This window comes from Chroicocephalus ridibundus, chromosome 6, assembly GCF_963924245.1.
Source record: "Chroicocephalus ridibundus chromosome 6, bChrRid1.1, whole genome shotgun sequence".
Taxonomy (NCBI): Eukaryota; Metazoa; Chordata; class Aves; order Charadriiformes; family Laridae; genus Chroicocephalus; species Chroicocephalus ridibundus.
The window spans coordinates 24,478,040-24,500,918 of NC_086289.1; the positions used below are offsets into that span (position 1 = coordinate 24,478,040).

Sequence of the window (22,879 nt, forward strand, 5' to 3'; positions counted from 1 at the left end):
CATTTTATTAGACAGCTGAAACACATTATTAAAACCTAAGTTCCTGGTTACCAGTATCTTAGCTGGACTTAAAAGTGTATCAACTATTGCATCTCAAATAATGTATATACATATATGTAAAAATATATAGATGGATGTATGTGATGTGTATGTGTTTCAGTAATTTCACATTGATTTAAAAAAGGGTATATTTTCTAGTCTAACATGTTAATGCACCAGTTTAGCTCAGAAATCGAGTGAAGCTGGTAAATCACATTTTTGTGTATAATCACTGGTAGTAAGGAATTTTCAAGGCAAAACTGTGCCTCTTATTAAATCTAGCCTGAATTTCAGGTGCTACAATGAATTTACATTCTGGCATTCCAAGGAAAAATTACCCCTTTAAGCTGTGAAAAATGCATGTTTGTTGAAGGGCAGTAAGTATGGGCCCCCATCCCATTCCTTAGGATGAGGCAGCATTTCCTCTTGCACAGAAGAGTTCCTACATTTGTTTCTCAGACACAAACATGTGGATTTATGAAGTCAAGTTTTGTACCATATCTCTAAAAAACATTCTTGGAGGCATAACTGTTAATATACAAATCCACTGCTTAGGTGGTAGAAATTATCTGATGCTGGAGAGGCAACACTGAAAGAGTGGGAGCAAGACTAAGGCAGACCAAAGGTCGGACTAACCTGGTATCTGCAAAAGTGTACAGTAGCGGGTACCTGTAAAAGAGGATAAAACCAGAACAATTCTATAGTGGTACTTCCATGTTACACTCTCCTAGCTTCCAGCAATCTGTAGCTTGGCAATTTCTGCACTAGAGATGTTGTCTTTGTGCTTAATAGTCCAAAATAGGGTTTTACCATACATAATGTCTTGTGATAGAGAGTGTCACAGACTCTGTGTTATGTAAAGAAATGCCTCCTCTTATTTATTTGGATTCAGCCGCTTAAGAATGTCACTGGCTATCTCCTGCTGCTTGTATTGCACGGCCAGTCCGTAATCATTCCATATACAATATCTTGTTACTTTTGATTTTGCAGAACTCTTGCTTATCTCCCTTTCTCTAGTCTTTTTTCCAGACTCTTCCTATTCTGTTTATTTGTTCTTTGTTTGCTCTGTAATTCTGACACCCTGGCCCACCCTCTACTACGCCTTTTTTCATGTCTGCCGTACACTTTGTGAATGAGGGACCTGAATGTTCAAGTGCCTGAGTAGTTTACAAAGTGGTTTAATTCTGTTGTCTCCTTTGTTCTGTATTCCTCTCTTAATAATTCCTAACATTTTGTTTGCTTTTCTTGCTGCCACTGATGATTGTTCTGACATTTTCGTAGAATTATCTGTTGTAACTTCAAATGTTCTTTATGGTGTGGTAATAGGTAGTTTAGAGCCCATCACTGTGTATTTAAACCTAGACTTTTTATCTGCGCCTTTTTTACATAGATTGACATTTTATAGCCCATTAGTGTGAGACACTTTTGCAATTTTTCACACTCAAATTTTGTTTTTACTATCCCAAATGAGTCTAAATGTATCACAAGAAGATGGCGCAGAGTACACCGAAGAGCTCCTCTCAGAAATGGTATGTAGAGCCTGGAGGTGCTACCTGTAACACATAGGCACAGTTAACATCAAGACTGGACCTAGGCAGGGGGATTTAATCTTTTAAACCACTGGAGCCCTGTCTTGGTTGACTCTGTAGAGCAAAGTTGAATGAATTTACGGTAAGATATCGATTCAGGTACCATTAAGTCTCAAATGGACAATTTTGTTCAGGAAAGAAAGTAGCTTAGTACACTCTAGCTTAATTTTTATTTTTTTTTGGAGAAATGAGGCCTTCCCTATATGATATTATTCTTCAATTAGAGCATCCACATGGGATTAATTTATCGTAAATTTCTGATGCCTCTTGCTACATGGCTGTAATACTTCAAGGTGACCCGAGTAAGTTGTGAGGTGGTTCATATAGAAGAAGTCACATCGGCATGATATTATTTTTTTTGCTCAAACCATGAAGCAACAGAACAATCTACCAGAAATTCTGAGAAGAAAGAATTGCAGTAATTAAGCCTTCTGGTTACCAAGGCAAGCCCCTGCTGTTCTGGGCAGTCATGGAAGGAATGAGGGTTCAGCTTACTCATTCTGTGGCTACGTAGTCCTCAGAGCACGAGAGACTGAGACTTGGCTCCCTGGCATTTTTAAACTGATAGGAAAGTCAGAAATCACTGGCTCCTCCTAGGACACATATTTCCATCCCCTACTTTTCCCCTATACTGCCAGCACTTCTCTGCCTGCACCGGGAACCAGTTCATCAGTCTGCACCAACTGGCACAAACCTGCCCTGGTAAGGTCTTGAGCTCTCTGAAGCAGCTTGTTGCAGGGTCCAGATGAGTTCTGGTGCCAGCACGGGAGCAGAGAACGCAGCACTGGTGGCAGCAGGAAACAAGGATGAGGCTATAGCATCTGCAAACTAGAGCGGCTGAAGTTGCTGTGGAGCCTCACTCCAAGACATAAAACATGTTTTATTTTGAATTTCCATCTAGTAATTCCAAAGTTGGAAGAAAAGTTGCTCCAGGATCAGCTGGTAATATAGAATTATGTCTGCAAAGCGAAAAGTAAGGGGACAGAGCAATGAATATACAGTCAGAGGGGAAACGATCTCTTTGACATCTCATATGCTGAAAACCACCAATTTTATCATAGGACTATATTAAAAGAATGAGGAGGCAGCAGAATCACTGGAACTGGAACAGAAGCACTGGAACTAATGACAGCCTCCAAATTTAATTTGTGCTTTTCACGTCTACATAGAATTGATGCAACTTTGTCAAGGTTATCCCCTGTTTTCTGAAAATGACGCCTACCCCTCTGCATGTACACCAAACATGAAATTCTGATGACTTTTAGTTCTTCAACAGCTATTTTTGCAGCTACAATGTTATGTCAATCTAAATATATCTTTCTGACTTTTTGAACAAACTGAAGAAAATACAAACCTACAGTATTCTGTTTCACATAAAATAATTATCCTATAAACTTTTTATTAAATTTATGCTTTAAGCTTAAAAATTCAGCATTTTCCTTTTCTATACTTGCATTCTGTGTTGCTGCAATATTCAGTATTGGATGCTACCCATTTCTTCTTAAAAGCATATGCTTTAATGAGTTGAAATCTGAAACCCATGCTTTAAAGGTTTACAGTGCATAGGATTCTCCCCTCCCAACACTTAGGTTCGAATCATACTAACAGCGTGGCTATTTTATGAAATCAATCAGATAGTAATTTTTTAACCAATGATTTTTAAGAAATATATTTTCTCTTTACCCTAATTTGGTGTGATTTTTTTTTTCATTGTAAGAAATTAAGTGTATGGCTTGTTCAGCAGGTTTCATAATAGATCAATAATTTGCTGGCCTAACTTTTTTTTTCCTGTGGAGATGTGGGAAGATCAATGTCGATAGTGCCCTAGGTCATGATCAATACTTCTAATAAAACTTCCTTTTTTTTCTTTTTCTTTTTTTTACCTTTGTACCTTTATACAGTTTTGCTTTTATTAATGAGCTTTTCCTTTAGTTTCAGACCATTAATGGTTTTCAGATAATGTCATACTGCCCAAGGTCAAGGCCAGTTTGAACTTATAACTCTGCTTATCAGTGATTAAATCTATTGGATGGGCTTAGATGTGTTAGAAGACATAAGAGTTTGAAGCACTACTTTCTAGAGGCTCAAAGTTAAAACAAAACAAAACCTCAACCTTTTGGGAGGATAACACATTAAGGCTTTTTTTTTTTTTTTTCATTTCCTTCTTAAACAAATAACATGGATCTCATACTGGTGTTAACATCACAAGTAACTCCTGTGGCCCTGACTGCTCTTCAATTAAAGATATTAAATGCTACGTATTGAGTTTTATAATGGTATATTGCTCGTTTTGCAAAACCAGTTTGGAGTAAGATAATGTATCTTTTGTTCATTGCTGAGATTCTGAATGGGAGGGTAGCAACTTATCAAAGTATGTGTTATCAGCTGGAGTGCTTGCAGAGAATGTGATATTATTGTCTCTGGGGCTCAACCCAGTGTCTTTTGAAATCAATGGAAAGATCTCATTAACTTCATTGGATATCGATTATGGCCATGGAGAACTTAAAACATTCATGAATATTAATGGTTTATACTGATCCATGTGTCTTTTTGCGTGTTGTACCTTGTCTGCAACCTCTGATTCAATTTTTGTACTCTACCTAGAGGTTATACAAAAAGCGAACTTTATGCATGCTGAAAGATTTGATAACACATTTTACCTTAAGGTATCTTCTTTCTTGTCTGTTACAAATGAGGCACATAAAGAACTGGACCCTTTGACCACTGGCACCTAGGCAGAATATCTTCTGTAGATCTTTTTTTTCCATTATTTTGGCAGTTTTAACCTTTTTTTTTATTAGGCAGCAGTTCACTTCAAAACAAATCATCACAGAGGAGTTTGAACAGCAGAATCTCTACTCAGAAGCTGCCCTACAGACTCTGATAGCCTATCATCTTTAATTTACAGATTTTATTTCCCATCTTGTGATTACAGTTGAATGAACATTGTAGGAAAGTTTAAATTGTAGCTATCCATGTCATGCTTTTGCCATAAATGATGGAACTTAGGTTTTCAAGCCTCTAATCTGCACCAGCTCAGATAGTCACTATAAAATAATTGCACAGAATGGAAGGAGAGTAAAATGTGGGCATGTATGGTGACCCTGCACAAAAATTAACGGCAGGAACTGACCCTTTGATTAGAAGTTTCTCTGCTGTTGCAGCATCCAGTTGCAGGCAATAGAAGTTGTGGGAAATAGGTGGCTGAATGGAAGACAAATCCTTAGCTGCAGGAGGGACAGAGCAGAGATCCTGGCTAGTGGAAAAAGTGGACAAAGGGGAGGGTTGAATGAGTCCTGCTTCGCTTGACTTTGGGGATTGGGATTCACTTGTGTAAGACAACAAAACATCTAGAGTTAACACTGGGGAGGGCGGGAGAGGGAGGTTAATTGGAGCTCTCAAAAATAGTTAATTGTCTAAAAGTGGAATTGTGAGATTTTATGATTAATTTGTCCACAGTAGATATTACAGATAAAGGAAAGTGGAAGTGGTCTAAATGCCGTATCTGAAAAGTAGGCCATGCATGTTACTCGTATACCAATGTCCTGGCCTTGACACACCTGAGCATGATGTGGAATATGAAGTGGCAGTTTAGATATAAACCTCTGGATACCACAAAAATAATGTTTATGTAGTTGATCGTGTTTGAATGAAAGTAGGCTCTGGTTTACTTTCACCATAGCTGTTTTCTTTGTTATGAATAACAAAGGCAGTAAAGTAAGCAGACCTGACTTAAAGTATATACAGACAGCATATTTAGTGTATACAGTAAACATGAAATATTTTTATATTGTTAGGTTTTGGCTATACCTACTGAATGATATGATCCTAGTGTTTGTTTAAAAAGAATACATAGAGTCGTCCAAAACCAGATTTAAAGTTGGGAAGGCTGCTTAGGTTTGGTTCTGTTTGCTGTAGCCTGCTACCCTGAGCCCCGCACCGCCCTCCTAATCCGTCCAGAGTCCTCTGCCTGCCCCAGTGATTAGCAGTCAGAACTAAATCAGAGAGGAGTCTATGGAACCAAATATTTATGTCCCTTGTAATCTGACACTGTGATATTGTACTGTGAACCTGAAAAGATGCCAGGCCATGCATTGTGGCTAATAGCAATTGATCACGAATGAAACTGCAGAACTCTACTCCAAATTGTTGGCTTTATAAATTCGATAATAAGTACATTTCCTGACAGAATATAAAAGTGCAGTAAACTGTGCATGCCCTCTCCTTCCTCCCCACCTGTCCAATTGCAGAATGCTGTTTGTACAGTATATTGTTGTTGCTGACAACTGAATAAGAATTTTTAGGAGCAGTTGGCTATCAAATGATGGCAAATTTAAAGGTTATGCAAATTGTGCCAGTACAGCCCAGCTTGTTTCAGACCTCTTTTCTCTATTATCATATCAATTGAGTCAGCTTATAGTAGACAAAGCAAGGTTATGGGAACCACCTAGAGCATCATGCACCATTAAACATCAATGCAGCATACATGAACATCTGCAACAACGATCTTATTAACAGAGGGTATAACGGAAGGCAATAAACAGCTTTCTTAGTCACTTAATTGTAAAAAATTTAATAACCTAATACTTGCATTATTTATCAACAGCAAGTTGGTAAAAAATTGTGCAGTTGTGGTGGATTAGATTACAATTCCTATTGCACAAAGTAAATTACTACAAAAATATGAAAATCCATTTGTGAGCAGCTAAACACTGTAGTTAGTAGAGTGGTAAAAATGCAAATTTCTTTTAATCTCTGCTTCATCATGGAATAGAAGTATCTGCTTTTTGCATTGACATTTTTATATTTGGCTAAAAACAAATATAAAAAACTTAAAGATTGTTTTTGGATTTCCTGCATAACTAGACAGTTTAAACGTTTTAAAAATCAAGGGAGAGTTGTGAAAGAATACAGAAACCATTAAGTCATCTTTGTGTGTGCAACCAAAACAGATGTTTGGAGAAACAAAGCAAAGCGTGTTAGGTGTTCACACTGGATATGTATTGTGTGTTGGCTTCTGGGGCAGTCACCACACTGGTCTAGAAGATGAGATCTCAAATGGCACAGGGAAATGAATACAGAAATTAATATATGTTAGGAAAAGATGATAAAGAGAAATGAGGTTTAGTTCTTCAAGGCCAAGCCAAACTGCTAGTTATAGGCTAGGGTTGGAGCACGCCCTTTGCTGGAATCAGGTAAATTGGTAGGGAGTGACAGCCCTTCTCTCCTTGGAGACTGGGGTTACTGGTGGATTCCCTGATTTTAGTTAACAGGGAATTGGAAGCCTCCTCGTAAAAGGTTGGAGCTACAGAAGGAAAGCACCGCTCTTCCAATTTCAGCCTGAATGCGCAAAATGTACAGGCATTGAAGAATAAAATCAGAAAAAGGAAATAAGAGACTGGATGAGTAAAACAATACAGGCTCAAAGGGTGAGTTTGACAAGTGCATTCAGCAGAAAAACCTGCTCCAAACGTTAGTCTGCTCCCGAGCAGATTTGTTCCTTCCTGGCGCCCTCTGCTCCTGCCTCTGCTGCCGCCGAGTAGCAGCTATCGGGTCAGATTTGTATTGATACGGAAAAAGAATGAAGCCTTCTAAGTTGTTGTTGGCATAGAAATCCAGATTGTGGTGGGACCATTGGCTATAATCAGCCTCCAGGTCACCAGCGGCCCCCTTCACTCGCTTCTGTAATCAATAGGAATCAACAACCAACAGAGAAGGATGCAGGGAGAGAGGGTGAATGGAAAGACAGTAAGCAGCAAAGATGAGTAAAAGCTTGGTACAGGTGTAAATTTGTCAAGTTGAGAGTTACAGAAGTTAATGTTGTTTCCATAAAAAAAGGAAGGTTTTTCCTCCAAAATGTTAAATTGAAAGTCTTCATTTTATTTTTCTAATCTGGATTTGTTTCCTGTAGGAAAAGATGGCAAAAAAGAAGGCAGCATGACTAAATAACCATTGACTATATGTGTTTTACTGAAATGATTCTAAAAGGGACAAATAACAAGCATTTTCCAATTTTTTTCCAGATTTTTAGTTACAGTTCAAATGATCCCACTCTGTAGGCTAACCAGAGCTTTTTTCCTGTGTATCTAACTGGTTTTTAAAGCAGTATCTGCTTCTTGCCTTTCTTCCTAACTTTTCATAACTTAATTATATCAGCAGTGTCCACATTTTATTTTTACCTATCTATTTGCTTGCTTAACAAATTGTTTTTTCAGATTGGAAACTCTTTACAGCAGGAACATTTTGGGGGGGGGGGGTTCTCCTAATATGTATCTTGGTGTTCACTTTGACAATAACAAGACTACAAATTAGGTTTAAAGGATCACAAGTTGAACTTGGCTACACGTCAATTAAAATTTGATGATTTTTAATATGTTTTATTGCCTATAAGATGAAGATCAATGCATTGTTTTGGTTTTTTAGGTTGAAATAGCTTAAAACTGAATGAATCAGCAATTTAATAGTACAGAAATAAAACTTTAAAGAAAAGTAACTGAGTGACAGGCGATGGCAGGAGTTTGACAAGGTTCCGCAGAGATAGAGGCTGGAAATTTTTAATTTGTCTGCTAGGTTAGTTATTTTGGTTTTGTCAAGCAGCCTGTTCTTATAGCATTGGGGCTTACTTTAAATGACAGTAGTGCATGCATTGTAAAACGTGCTGTATTACCTTTATGAGTGCCTATATCCTACTGCCATGCTTAAAAAGGCTTGTTACACAAACATCTGATTCAAGAGCTCTTGCCAGAAGATGTTTGTCAAAACTGCTATTATAATAACTGTATCCAAATTAGTTTAGTTCACCATGTAGTCGATATTGTATAAATTCAGGTTTGCATAATTTACGTTAAAATGTATGTGAAATTATTTTAAGAGGTGGTAGATTAACCATCCTGCTTAAAGCAATGGTTAGGTATTACGTTTAAACCAATTAAGTGATACCACAGAGATCATAGTTTGGGATATTTAGTTATCTAAGAAATGAGCTGCAACTAATGTAGGGGGAAAATAAACTTCATTTTGGGCCAAATTCTCTTTCCAGAAAGACCGACATAACACTTAAAGAATTCCACTAAAAATAGTGGAGTTGCTCTGTTTTTAACTGGCGTTTTAAGAGCAGAATAATTTCTCATTGAGGTCAGAACAAATTTCAGCCTCCGCTGCAGTGGCATCTTCTAATAGATCTAAAACCTGCAAAAGCTGAGAAAATTCATTTAGCAAGCATGTTTCATTCTTCAAAAATAAATACGTAGTCTAGGGAGATCATCATTAAAGGCAACAGAATTTGCAAATACAGCATGAGAAGAAAAAAACAATTGTAAAAACTATAGATCTGATCTCTGAGTTAAAAGGATGAAAAATTAAAATTTCTACATGTAATTTGGGTATTTAAAGACAATCCTGCAGAATTTCTATAGTATACCTACCTCAGTAATGTCCAACATTCAATTGATTATTTTTTTTTAAGGAGAAATATATATATATATATGTATACCATTAACTTATTTTTAGTGATGTTTCTAGGGAAGGCTGTCTCTTTCATTCTGATGGACTGATTGTATTTATGAAACTAAATATAAATTCTCCCAGAAGAAAAAGCTCCTTCAGAACTGCTCTGTGGTGACCTAATGCTCACTCCTTCTCTTTTCAGTCTTACTGATGCTCAAGTAAAACAGAAATGCCTTGGGCCCATTTCTGCCTCCACTGACGACCCATGCTTCTCAGATTATCAAGTAGCATAAACAAAGCTGTCATGTAACATGGCATTTATTTAAATGATGTGATTTCTGTGTTCACCACTCTGAAACTGAGGTATAGCTAAGAAAGCTTGCAAGTTTTGACAGGTGTGTTGCCCCGCTAGGGCAATATGCTTAATGTATAAAAAATGTGAGGCATAATACAGTTTTTGTCCTGCTCAAAATCAAATTATAATGTGTTTTTCACCCTTTTTTTTTTTTCAGCCAATGCCCTGATAAGCTTTTGCGTAGGAATTGCTCTGACCTTATTATATGTCAATATTTGTCAGAAAATTCTCACATAAGACAGTGTTTGGATGGTCCAGCTAGGCAGTGATTTAAAATGTGTCTGTAGAATACCATGAAATGGAGTACAAAAATACGTGCGCTCCTGGTAGTGTGTGGGTCAGTGCAAACAGTGAGGGAAGTGCACGCTCTGCTTTGTGAGCTGAAAGATGCTTCATTTTTGCACGATCCCCATAGCCAAGTTTCAGAAGGTTGAAGAGTGAGCTAGGGCATATCTGTCAGTGTAATTGGACATACATATGTGATGTATTCTTTACACTATACATTGAAATTCCAACTGTGATCACTTACGGTTTGTTTTTGATTCTTGAGCTACCTATTTATGGATAGAAATAGATTTGTCTGAATTTCCCATTCCCATATATAGCTCAAAAACTAATAGGTTGCAGGGGGATTGGTTTAGTTTTTCACTTGTAAGGGTCAAATATGTTGTACAGTGGACAAACCAAATCATGGTGGATTTACAGTGCAGGAAGAGGGTTCTACATTTGTTAGTATCCAGGGCCAGATCCGGTTCTGTTTGGCTGGTGTGGCTGGGCTCAGGGCAGTAGGGCTCCACTGGTGTAAATCTGGCGTTACGCAAAGGGGATCAATGCCCTGTGTTCTCCATAGACACCGGGACCATGCAATTCACGGGCTTCGTTTGTTGTAACCCATCTCCTCCATCTTCAGGACTGATTTTGATCTGAACTCTTCACCGTAATTCCAGGACGGTCATTGTGTTGAATCAGTGAAACATCTGCAAAAGCTTTGAGCTTCTCTTAATTTTGGTGCCTATTGGCTTCACACCCTTTGCCTTTCCTGAGTCCTCAGCCCCTTTCCTGGTGCAGAGGGAGATCACAGGAACAGGATTTATCTCTGAACACTACCTTATGTCTTCGGCAGCCGCGCCGAGTTAGAGGAGTGCATTTTCTGGCAGTTCAGTGGGCGCAGTTTCAGCTCCCTCTGAAATCTGTGCCTAGCGGGCAAATGGCAATACTCTTGTGTGCTCGGAAAGGCTTTTTCAACAGAGTTCATTGCCATTCTAAACCTTAAACATTGTGACACATGCCAGAAAAATTCAGCAGCTTGCTCTTTAGGGCAGTTTTTCCATATATGTATGCATATATTTAAAAAAAAAGAAAAGTTATATTAGCACCAAACTGAAGCAAAACTAGTATTTTCTGTTGACCTCTTGCTTCCCCATCTTTTGCACACAGTCGTAGTGTTTTGGTTACTTGTGCAAACAAGAATTCTTTACTATGAGAAATAAAGTAGAGCTTCAACCCATGGCACTGGCAGTGATGATATAGAAAATGCTGACATTAAGTGGCTCCCACACCTTCTGTAAAGTAAACAAAACACATTTGGCCATATAGAAGCCATTCACCAGTCATTAGTTGATGCTCTTACATTTTTTACAATTGTTGTAACTAGGTGCAGAGTTCTGAGTCTGATCTTATGCTGGTATAAATCAAGAGTTATTTCAAAGGTGAGGCGTTGAATTAACAGGAGTACAGACAGAATCAGATGTAGGTTCAGAGGATGTACTCTGGGTGCAAAAATAGTGTTTAATTTTACATCATTGCTAATAGCTGATGTGTATGAGTGTATGAGTTCCTTTGGAGGAACCTTCTTCCCCTATTAACTCTAATCCTATGAATCACACTTTAGTTAGATGCTATGAATATGACTTCTGAATAAAAATACTCTTGACTAGATAATGGGATGATGTATATGTCTGGGGAGAGCTATAAAGGGAAGGCGAGTCTCACTGGACATCTTTGGATTAACTTTACCTCCTAGGAGAGAGGGAAAATGGGGTCTGCACACTCTCATTTCCCCTACAGATATCTATAGGACCATGGGTAGAGCCACAGAAGAGTCAAAGTCTTTGGCATCATATTCCTCCTCTTTTTCTACTGAAAATTAACTAGCTGCCTCTGAGGGACAGTTCTTTGCATCCTGGCCAGCAGAGCTGTAAGGATTTACTTTTGCTTAGCAAGCTGTGAGGAGAATTTTAGCCTAATTACGCTATTTGGGTCTTTTATTATGGAAATAAATTAGTATTTGTATTAATTAATTGTATCATAGCACAGGCATAAATGAGAAGTACTCCACAAGTTGTTTAGGGTAGCATTGTTTGTTATAGGCTTAACTTCTTCTGTATTACAGGTTATAAAGTTTTCTCAGTTACATGTTGAATTCATTAGCATACAGCATCATTTGTTGTGTACCATTAAAATATTAGATTAGAAAGAGCCCAAAGCATGTGGCTGACTTGCATCTTGCTCGTTATACTGCTTAACTCCGTTGACTTGCAGAAATAAATTCCTTATTTTTCTGACGAGCCCTACATAGCTCCAGCAGCAGGCCAAACAATGCACAGACCTAGGTGGAGGAGGAGAGGAGATGTTGGCATGCAAAATGGGGCAAACTTAACATGCACACAGAAAGTGCCAGGGGGCCTGGAGTCTTCATCCGGTACAGCTATCTGAAAGTCCCAGCCTGAAAATGCAGGATCTCGTACCGTTTGCTTTGAAATGACAGGTTGAATCAGCACTGCCAGGTTTGAAATCCATCATCACTGGAAGTCTTAAAGGATTTCTAACCGGGGCTTGAGCGCACAGTGCCCGGCGGCGCCTGGCCTTGTAACTTTGGGCAGTGCTGTGCCCATACGGTGGGAGAACTGCTGTATCTATTTGATTTACGTTATCAAGTGCAGTATCTTTGTGTGAAGTACAACAACAGCATTTTTTACTGTAGAAAAAAAAAACAGGAGAAAATGTTGTTATACCAACAATTTGTAAAGATGTATTAATGTGCTGAAAAAGGTGCAGAGACGTAGAGCCTGTAGCCTTCTGGGTTTTCCCTTCTGGAGAGAGGTAAGAGCTCGGAATCATCCTGACTGACATGGGCCGGTTCCAAATACTTTTCTCATTACTTCTTACCTTATAGCTGCCCAGAGACATTTATAGGTTTTGAGTTCAGGTTTCTATGTTCTGTTAAGTTCTTCCTGTCTCTTTTTTTTTTTTTCCTCCTTTCTTTTTATCTGTTTTTGGCCCCTGATCTAAAGAAAATTAGAGAGGATGAAGGTGGGGAGGAGATGGGACAGAATTCTGTTTCACAGTTGTTCCTTTTTTTTACAAGTTAAAGCTCACAAAAGAAACATGAATGTGTCTCCATCTTGTAAGCATCTGTACTACCACTGCCAGCCCATGGATCAAAAGCTTATTTGAGGAAATAGCTAGACGTTTTTGTATATATTTTAGGGTTCCCTTCTTCCTTTTATTTTATTTTAATACAAAATTAAGGACACTCCAACATGTTGCCCATAAGAGTTCTGTTACAGGTAATTAAATGTAAGTTTACACATTTAATCTACTTTTAAGAGCAAGAGAGACTGGTAAATGACCCAGTTAAGGAAAGTACTCAGCCTAATTGGATGTAATGATTGCTTGCTGGTGTTTATTACTGTACTAAGAGTAGACGCGTAGTCTGTGATTCTAATTTGGTTTAAAGACAGACCTGTAGTATTTGCAGCTACCATCCGAGTTCGATTGTTTCAGTTAACGTCATGAAACGGGCTTGTGTTCATTTGGGAGCTTAAATGTATTAGAGTGGAAGGAGCACTGTTTTTTCAATTATTATGGCTCTCCAATTATTATCTCTCCAGACTGTTTTACCTACAAAAATATCTTCAGCTAGATGTGCTAGTGCATATATTTGCCTGAGGAAAATAAAGATCGATTTTGCATCTTCATGTACATAATGCAACAAATTAACAATAACTAAATTTACCAATGAGCTGATTTGTTCTGATTTATCTGTGAATATTGTCTTCAGCCTATGAAATCACCACATTAATGGTTGATTTTTATTATTTGTATAGCCTACTAAAACAGTTGAGTTCCTCACTAATGTAAAATCATTGAGAGCGCCGAATCCCCAAATTTTAAATTTCATTAATGCTTATTACTAAAACTTCCCTAATTATAGACACTTCATTGCAATTTGAACTCACAATTCTGGTCTTCTAGGAAATGATATCCAAGTGGAATGTGCTGTATTCCAGGGTTTTTACCGTAGAAGATATTTGCTGCTTAAAAATAGAACACTGGATTTTATGCCCAGAGGAGCAGTACTTGGACTTCAAAACACTTACGTAATTATTCTTTATTTCATAAGCTCTCAGAATGATAAATGAAATCAGAACTGACTTTGAAAAGCAAGGCCACTGATGACCAGTGCACTTAGCCAAGGTGTCTCTATGTTTGCTGTGATGGATTTGGGAGTTTTATAACATAATAGATCACACACAGAACTGAAGTTAAAGCAACATTAAAGTCACAATAGCAAGGATATTCAGGATGGAGACTTCTGCTGTCTTAATTCACCCTGTTGTGCCTAGTTACAAAACACAGATCACTGAGAGATGCTAGCTATTTTTATGGTATTGCACAGTCATAGCAAGATAAATTAATGGCAACTTTAATTTTAACTGACTTCATTTTTTGTGAAGGGGAAAAAAAAAAGCCACCCACACCTCAGTATTATTTCGTTGTATCTTTCAATATATCTTATTGTTAACTATAGTTTAGTAGACTCTACTATGCTAGTAGGAGTTCTCCTAAGGTCAAGGAAAGACAATTTGTCTATTGGATATGTGCAGATGGTAGTACCTTTATAAAGTAGTATGTGCTGCAAAGCCATGCTAGCTGCTTCTGAAACTTCAGTACTTCGAAATATGAGATTATTGTTCCTCTTGAAAATACATAAAGTTGTAGAGACAGAATGTATGACCCAGGTAGGGAAGGAAGACTGTGATCAGAACAAAAAAAGATTGTTCTCGTACCAGCTGAATTCCTTGATGTGTTTGGGGTTTTAGTTTCCATTACTTAGAATTGCATCTACTGCAGAAAGAATAGAGTAAGAGCTCATAGTGCGATACTTACCCGCAAGTACTAGAGGGAGCTGAGGGAAAGAATCAGGATGCAGGAGGAAAAGAAAGGAGAAAGATGGTGGTGAGAACTTTCAGTTGTGTTAGTTTGCTTGAATGGAGTCTTCTTTGATGCCAAGCCCCATTTACAGCATTTGAAATATAATGTCTGTGCCCAAACACATACATTTGTATGCATACGCCAGTGCCTACTGTGTATGTAACATAAAACATCTGTGTGTGCCCATGCACACTTGGGAAGGGAGCAGGCTAGTTTATTACAATGTGTCTTCAACAGAGTTGTCACTTAGTTCATTGTTTTAGTATTATCTAGAGCAAATCACATATACCTTCCTATGAAATGGATGAATACACTTTGCTCAGCTGGCAGAGTTTAATGTAAGACCTCTCTTTCTTGATTTCAAATGAATCCTGTTAAAATTACTAAAAAACATTGCTCTAGAAGACTATCTTAAGAGCACAGCACAGCACTGAAGCACTTTTCTAAATAGCTTTCTTAACAGGATAGAGAGTCGGATGCACTGGGAACTGACTGAAACCTGTTCTTTAATTGGAATATTCATCTTATGTTTTTCATTACCCTTTTTCCTTTGCCTCTCATGGATGGTTGTTGCTAATGCTCCCCTCCCCTCCCCTCCTGGTGGGCCAGCCAACAGTTCCCTCTGGAGGCAGCATCATTATATCTGCCTGGTTCACTTAGTAGCAGATGGTGAAGAGCAGTAGAGCTGATACACTGCATTTCACAGAAACCAGGATCCTTCTGGTACCTCTGCAGCACACACAGACTTGCCTGATTTGAGACTGTGAATTCTTTATGTGCCTCCCAAACTAGGCTTCCTTGTTTGCTACTGTCTGCGTCAGTGTAAGAGTGGGTTTTGTGATCTGCTCTGTTGCTGGACAGTGAAGAAACTACTCATCTCCAGCAGTAAGCTGCTGGAGGATCTATTTCCCTTTGTATTTCTATTTTTACCAAAAATTAAAAGAAAACAGCTCCGATCGTTTTCATTTTCACTGGTTGACAGGCTTTTCTTCCCCCTCCCCTTTTTTTAATTCCTGCTGTCTGCCAAAGGACAATCTGTTTGCTCTGAGACAGTTTAATGCATACTGACTACCAGAGGCAGAACTTCCATTGGCTCTGTTACAGGGGTAATTTACACTTTAACAAGGTATTGTGACAAGGTGGTAATTATATTTTTATCACGTCATTATGACATTACCACCTGGAAAGCCATAGCTGATTAATTAGTGGCATATATTAAATTTATAACCCTAGAACTCTAAAGTTATCATACCTAAGTGGTGTAATTATGTTGAACTGTGGCATGGCAGTGAATTGGAGGTGAAGGTGCTGGGTATCCACCTATTGCAATAGGTTTAACGAGTGCCAGTAGAGGGCAGGGAGCTGCAGAGAAGGAAATGTTTTGGTTTTTTTTAAAAAAGAAATACTAAGGAAGAGGGTGAAGTCATTGAAATCTTGAAAGCAAATCTAGTCAGATGGCAAGTTGCAAGGCTTCTTACATATGTGTGTTTTTTAAAAAGATGTCATTTGAGAGCACTTTGATTTACACTAGTTCCTGCTTTTTATTTCACAGCTTTATTTCAGTTAGCTCATGTGCATTTTGGTTTTTACAATGCAGCAATTTCTGTCGAACTTTTGGAAGCTTGGACTGGCCATTCTGGAGGCTACATCACCTCTCTGCAACTAATAGGAAGCACTGGTTTTGGCAGGATCGATTTTTCTTAGTCTTGTCCATATGCCCACGTGTTTTGTGTTGTTCCTCCTGATTTACTTTTTTTCTCTTGCCCTTAATATTAGGATATAAAGAAAAGAAATTAAGCTGGAAGCAATTAATGAAAGTGTCCACAACAAATAGCTTGATCGAATGTTTTCCTGTATCCCTACGCAGTAAATACAGACAGAATTATGAACCAAGTCTGTTTTTATCCAAATTGTCGTGCTAAATGTCAGAGCTCCGGTTTTGAATTGTTTTGATTTTCATTGTTTTTTGTGCTTTTCAGAGTCATATTTGCAAGTAACTCACATTTTATTCTCCCCTTCCACTATAGAAAATGAAGTGACTACCTTCCCTGTGTTGGTGAGTGATCAGAGTGAAATTGTGGATACCAATGGAGCTGGAGATGCATTTGTTGGAGGTATTTCTTACTTCTTTCTCTTGTTTGGAGATTATTCTGTTATTCTCTCTGTATCAAGTCTACCATTTTTTCATTCAGCTGTCCTTCAGAATAAGCTCCATTCTTTTAGAGCTTTTCTCTGCATCCGGAAGTTATATGATTTAATTAAGTTCTGATTTTCAAAGGGAAAGTGTGTTCTATTACTTTAAAAATAATATGCTATTATGCTGTACTCTGGTCTTTTTCATGAGATTAATTGTATCTGTCAGGCTGTTGCATAAACAAGCTGCATCAAGTACTATATAGTGTACAGAAATCCCTCCTGGCTTAAATGTTAACACATTGTTGTTCTTTAAAACAGGTTGTAGTGAATATTAAACAGTATGTTAATAAGTGAGCATAATGTCTTCTGATCATGTCAATTTTGGTGGAACATCTGCTTCCAATACAATTATTTGGACATCGGAAAAGAACACAAAGGGTTAATTTGTTAAAACAAACCCAGAAAATATCTGGCATTGCTTAACATCCATTTGCAAACTTACTATTTTTTTTGGCACAAGCTCTAAGGAAAAAAGAGGATGTTTTGTCTATGCCTGTTTTAAAAAATGATTCAATATAAGCCAAAAACCAATCTAATCCAAAAGTTCTGTCATTCATTGTAACCTTCATACGTGTAGTTCTGTGATGCACTATTGCATCCTGAAGGCTCTCATATCCAGTACGTGGTAGCTGTAAGGAGTTCTTAGTCACTAATTTACTAGAAACATTACCAAAGAGACTTTATAAATAGAAATGCAGGGCTCAATTTTGTAGCTATGAAGGGAATAACAAGCAGTGTGTTACCAAATTAAAGCTTCAGGATTGTGTCCTGCTTCAAGACAGAGAAAGTATTCAACATAAGCTTAATCTTAAGCATGTGAGTAATTCCGTCCTTATTTAATACATCACTTAAACCAATGATAAATTTTCAGCGTATGCTTAAATCTGGCTGAAACCAGGAATGTTATTACTCATTGCTTTGGTGCTTTCATGAATCAAAAAGGGCAGAAATAAAGGGAAACACATTAGGTCATATTATTCATACACCTTTTACTGCACACTTGTCAATCTCTATTGTTCCTAAATCACAAACAAGACTAAATTTGAACCAGTAAGTAACAGTGACTATAATGTAAATAAGATCTTTAAGTGCTTGTCCTAGTATACATGTGCTCTGTGTATCAGCTGTGCCAGTAAGCTGCTGTCCTTGTGAAAAAAAAAAAAAAAAAAAAAAAAGAGAGAGAGAGAAAAGATCTTGCCAATTTTGTTTTAGATCCTGAAAATAAAATAATACCAGGTAGGGCCCAGGTGGGCAATACAGCAGACACCAACCAAGCTTTGCCTCAGCAGGGAGCAGCTTTCATCTGTTTGCCATGTTGTATTTATTCTCATTTGTTCAGATTTTAGGCAGTGAAATCAGCACTTTTTTAATAATCCTACTTGTGTTCTTTCATAGTTTAGCTGCAGGAAGACTATTGCAACTACATAATCAGGCTTTAAGACCTGCCTGGTCTCACATAACCCTTCCTCTTTAAGTTGTATCCTTTTCCCCAGTACTGCCATAGCTGCTGTTTTTCTGTAGAAGGGCTAAAACGTTGACTTTAGTAATTATTCAGAACATCCTGAATGGAAAGGCTGATATAAGCCACATCAGACTATTCCAAACTGCTGCCTTCCACCGGCAGTGGAAGGAGTTCAGGCACATTCTGTCAGGCTGGTCTTGGATCAGTCGTGAGATTCCTTTCTCCAAGGAGAAAAATGATGTGGGAAGTGCTGAACTCTGTTGGGAAGGAAGGAAAGAAAATAGTTCTTCTAAAAGATCAACTCCCCTTTGTCGTTCTAAGTCTGTTGAGGTAACGTGTCTGGATACAACAAGCTTCAATGTATTTGGGGTAATCTTAACAAAGGTCCTGTATGACTGTTTATGGACGTGTATTATTTTCCTCAGTTCCTCCACAAATACCACTGAGGCATCAGATGTTTTTTGTATGAAGCACAAGTGCAATGCAATGCAGTCCAGTGGTAGCACGGCAGTGTCCAGGTCTCTCTTGCTGCCCAGGAAAGAAAGGACCGCAGCTGTTTGTCCCTCTGTAATGGAAGCTGGCTCAGCAGTTGCCCATCTGTCTGAAATGTCATTGCCGTGAGACGTGTACCTGAGGATCGGTATGTGAGCTTAGGTTCTTGTTCAGCCATATTTTTTTCTGCTATGGCTTGTGAAGCAACATGAGCTTTAGCATATCTATGGTTCTTCCATTAGCTTCTGAGATATCTTAGTTCTCCTCTGCCACTCCATAAATAATAAATCGGTCATTTATTCTCCTCAGAGAACAGATTTTCCTGAGTTTAGTCCAGATGGGAGATTTGGGAGTCATAACAGTCTAGATACACAGATGATTCTAGTCTTACATGCTGTGGTCATCTTCTTCATGGAGTCATTTCATTTTCCTTCCCATATGTAGGAAATAGGATACTGGACTGGATAGGCTTTGATTTGGTCTGTGTTTCATTTGGGGGAAATGTCTGTATTTTATCTATATCACACTTTTCATGTGTTTTCAAAGTACATATTTGCAACAGGAAAAGTTCTTTATTGTCTCCTTACCAGAAAGCCCTGTGCAGTAATGTTGGTAACGCTACTCAACATATGTATCTTCTCTTGATTCTAGCATTGAGCCAGATGCAGTGTTATTGTCCTGACAGAATTTTTATAATGGGAAGGTTATATTCTCTTCAGTTTTTTTCTAGCTTCTTTCTTTGATTGAGGTTTTTAATCAAGTTGTTACTACCTAGACAACAGCACATATAATATTTTTATTTTAGTGTCCTTGTAGTAAAATGTTTCAAAATTCATCCCTTAACTCAAAAATTCACTCAGTGTTATAATACACTCTCTGGAAACGTACTTCCATTATTCAAACAGCAGAGAACAAGAGTCCCATGGCAAAGCTTCCCGTACTTCTCTGGGACTGGTATATTAACATGAACAAACAGTGGTTTTGTTGGAGCAAATGTCTTGGCTAAGAGGGGAATGTGGGATATAATGAGAACTAACCCCATCAAGCAGGATTTATTTTACATTAGGAGGTCAGGTTTGTTAGACTCTATCATATTTTGAAAGGTCTTTCATGGAGGCACTCTCTTCCAGAGGTATAACTCACAGATTGTAAGGAAATTCCTTCTCGATAATTATGCCAACTTGGCAAATCACTCCTCGTGTGTTTCTCCATGTGGAAGTGGAAAATAAGAAATCTGTCGGGGGGTGGGGGGATGGGGTGTGCGCGGTGTGTGTATTTCTAGAACCTGTCTAACTACTGAAGGTCTTGAAACCTTAAAGTCATGAAAAACTTTAAAGACACAAAGTTTCTGGGCACTTGTAACTCTGTGAGTTGATTCATGAGTTCAGAATTTCTGAACATGAAGCTGCTGGCCTCCAAGGAGAACTAGCTCACTCCGACAGCTAGCAACAAGAAATAAACTGCATTCTTCAGTTGAAATGTGTTTTTATTAAGTTGGCACCAGGAATATCTCTGAATTTCTTGCCTCTTACTGCAGGCATCAAGTCATCTGCCACTCAGGCTGGTGCAATGCATGAATGAGAAACTGAGTTTTAAAATCGCTGCAAGTATCTTTATGCTAAAAACACTTTAACAGAGTTCTGCCTGTATTGCTTTCCAGCAACACTGCTACATTTTAGAAGTTTAAGCAATAATGATTTATTTTGTAGCATCTCAGCACCTCTTGTGGATTTTAGGGATACACAGATTTTCAGTTATAAATCCCTGAAATACCCATAAATTAAAGTTGCAGTTCCACCTCCAAGTTCTGATGGCATTGACAAATCACTTGAGCTTTGCTGACACGGCTTATGTCGCAGGCGTCCTCTTAATGGAATTACAGCCTTCGTTTGCAGAGTTTGGGGAACATTCTCTTACTCGTTAAATTAACATTTATTTATTTATTTATTTATTACTAGTCAACCCCAGCTTGAACTTGGCAATAATGATAATTAAAGTATATTTAACAGCAATAAACAGATTGAAATATGGACAGGTTTACCATCGTATGCTTTCCTTTATGCCATCCCACTGTCTTTAGCCAGAGAAGGTCTGCCTTCTGTTGGGACTCCCCTTTGTCATTGCCACCGTAACTAATGAAAAAAATAAGCATATTTTCTGATAGTTACTGCCATTGTCCCCTGCAAAATCTCTCCCCTAAAATCTGTCTACTCAGTGGAACTGGACGGAGAGTTCACAATAAATGAATAGGAGAAGGTGTAAAATCAATGTTACTTCAGGTTCTGTCAATATAAATATATTGACTTAGTAATCTACTATGATTTAGTCATATACTGCATGAAAAGTACTACAGTATGAAATGTAACCACAAATCATTTTAAAGTACTGTGACGAAGCAGTGACAGAATGATCACAGCAAGTGTATATTACTTATCACTATGCTATAAAGATGTTATGCCATTCTCAAGGAGGAGAAATCCTGAGATAGAAGGAGCTCTTCATTAAGCATTGTACGGTGCCAAATATGAGCTGATAGCAATTTGCCTCTGTCGGTATTAAAGCTGAGGTCAACGGCTCAAACCACCTGTCAGTTTAAAACTCCCATTGGCAGCTTTCATGTACCGCGGAATCTCGTAAAGCTGCTAGTTATAGTTTGAAAGCGACGTTCAGATTTTTTTTGGTGCACAAGCTTACGTATAAGCAGTTCTCTCTCTCTCTTGTGAAACCTAGCGTGAACCTTAGGAGATGGGCAACTACTGCCTCAGCTCTCAGAGAACTACTCTGATAGAGACAGGGACAGCAACAGAAGAGGAATTCTTGTCTTTGATACGTGTCCTTGCGTCAGCGTGCCTCTTGGCATCCTTATCTTTTCTTTAGAGACCACAGGGCTTAGTGGAGATATTTCCCTCCTTTAGTTTCTGTTGCCAAACTGGCTCAATAAAGCCATTCCCTCATCTTTAATATAGAGGTTAATTCTAAACATTATTTTTCCAGCTTAATCTAAATGCCTTTACCAATTAGATGAAGACCTTGGACTCCTAAGAGTTTGTACAGGTCATCGCATTGTACAAATTTTAGCCTGTTTTCATGAGCCTAAATGCAAGTTATTTTCTATAGAGTGACATCAGCTTTCATTTCAGAGCTCAGTAATATTTGTTATATACTTCTACATTATTGAAATGTTAAAATATTATCCTTAATGTGAAACATTCTTTAAATATATTATACACATATATACATTTTTTTTTTAAAAGCACAAGAAATATATAGGTCTGCAAAGAACCCATAGCGCACACAATAATTGCTCGTTATTACTCCTCTACTAGCAAAAGTTTGATTCAGAAACCTTTTTTAAAAAGAAGTCTGTTTCTGTTTTGCAAAAACACTAGTATAACTTTGGAATACCTTGACTGAAGCCAGTGGATTTAAACAAGTATGCTATTAATAAAAATGGAAACAGAATGAAATCCAGTATAATAATTCTTATGTTGTTGTTCTGGAGAATCCGTTGTTTATGAAAGGAATCAAGAATCATCTGATCTGAGTTGGCCCTGCTTTAAGCCAAGGGCCGGAGCAAGTGACCTCCAGAGGTCCCTTCCAACCTAAATTGTGCTATGGTCCTCTGAGTTCTAATCCTACAGGAATTAGGTTCCCAGGTGCCATTTCCTGCTCCTCTGAAAATCCAGCCTCAGTCAGCCTCGGAGGGCAGGTTGGTGGCTGAAGAGAAGAAGCTGACTGAATTAAAAAATGAAACGTATACAATGGGAATTCCATCTTCTCACAATAAATTTGATACAGGGCAAAGACAGACTGTATTCATGACTTTGTCTAATAAGTCCCTTATGTATTTCAAGTGAAGGAATTGTGTGGATGGAGGCATGTGCACATGTGAGAAATGAAATGAGTTCTTATGGATAGTTGCTATATGGCTATACCAGGAGTGCTAAACATGCCAAAAACATCTGATAATGCCTTCAGCAGAGACAGGTGGTTTGAATGGTTTGTCAGAATACTAAATTATGAGTGGGCTTGTGACTATATTAAAAAGAAAGTTCCTTAATGGATTTATAGGCTTCTTTAAGG

At 38.0% G+C, this 22,879-nt stretch overlaps 1 protein-coding gene across 2 annotated transcripts in view; it reads left to right on the forward strand.

Moving 5' to 3' along the window:
* The window catches only part of ADK (adenosine kinase), a 298,680-nt gene that overhangs the window by 263,350 nt on the left and 12,451 nt on the right, over positions 1 to 22,879 (forward strand). For both annotated transcript variants that reach the window (XM_063337494.1, XM_063337495.1), the window contains exon 10: positions 16,674 to 16,760. In XM_063337494.1, the coding sequence (XP_063193564.1) occupies positions 16,674 to 16,760 (87 nt within the window). The remainder of the gene's footprint in view (positions 1 to 16,673; positions 16,761 to 22,879) is intronic.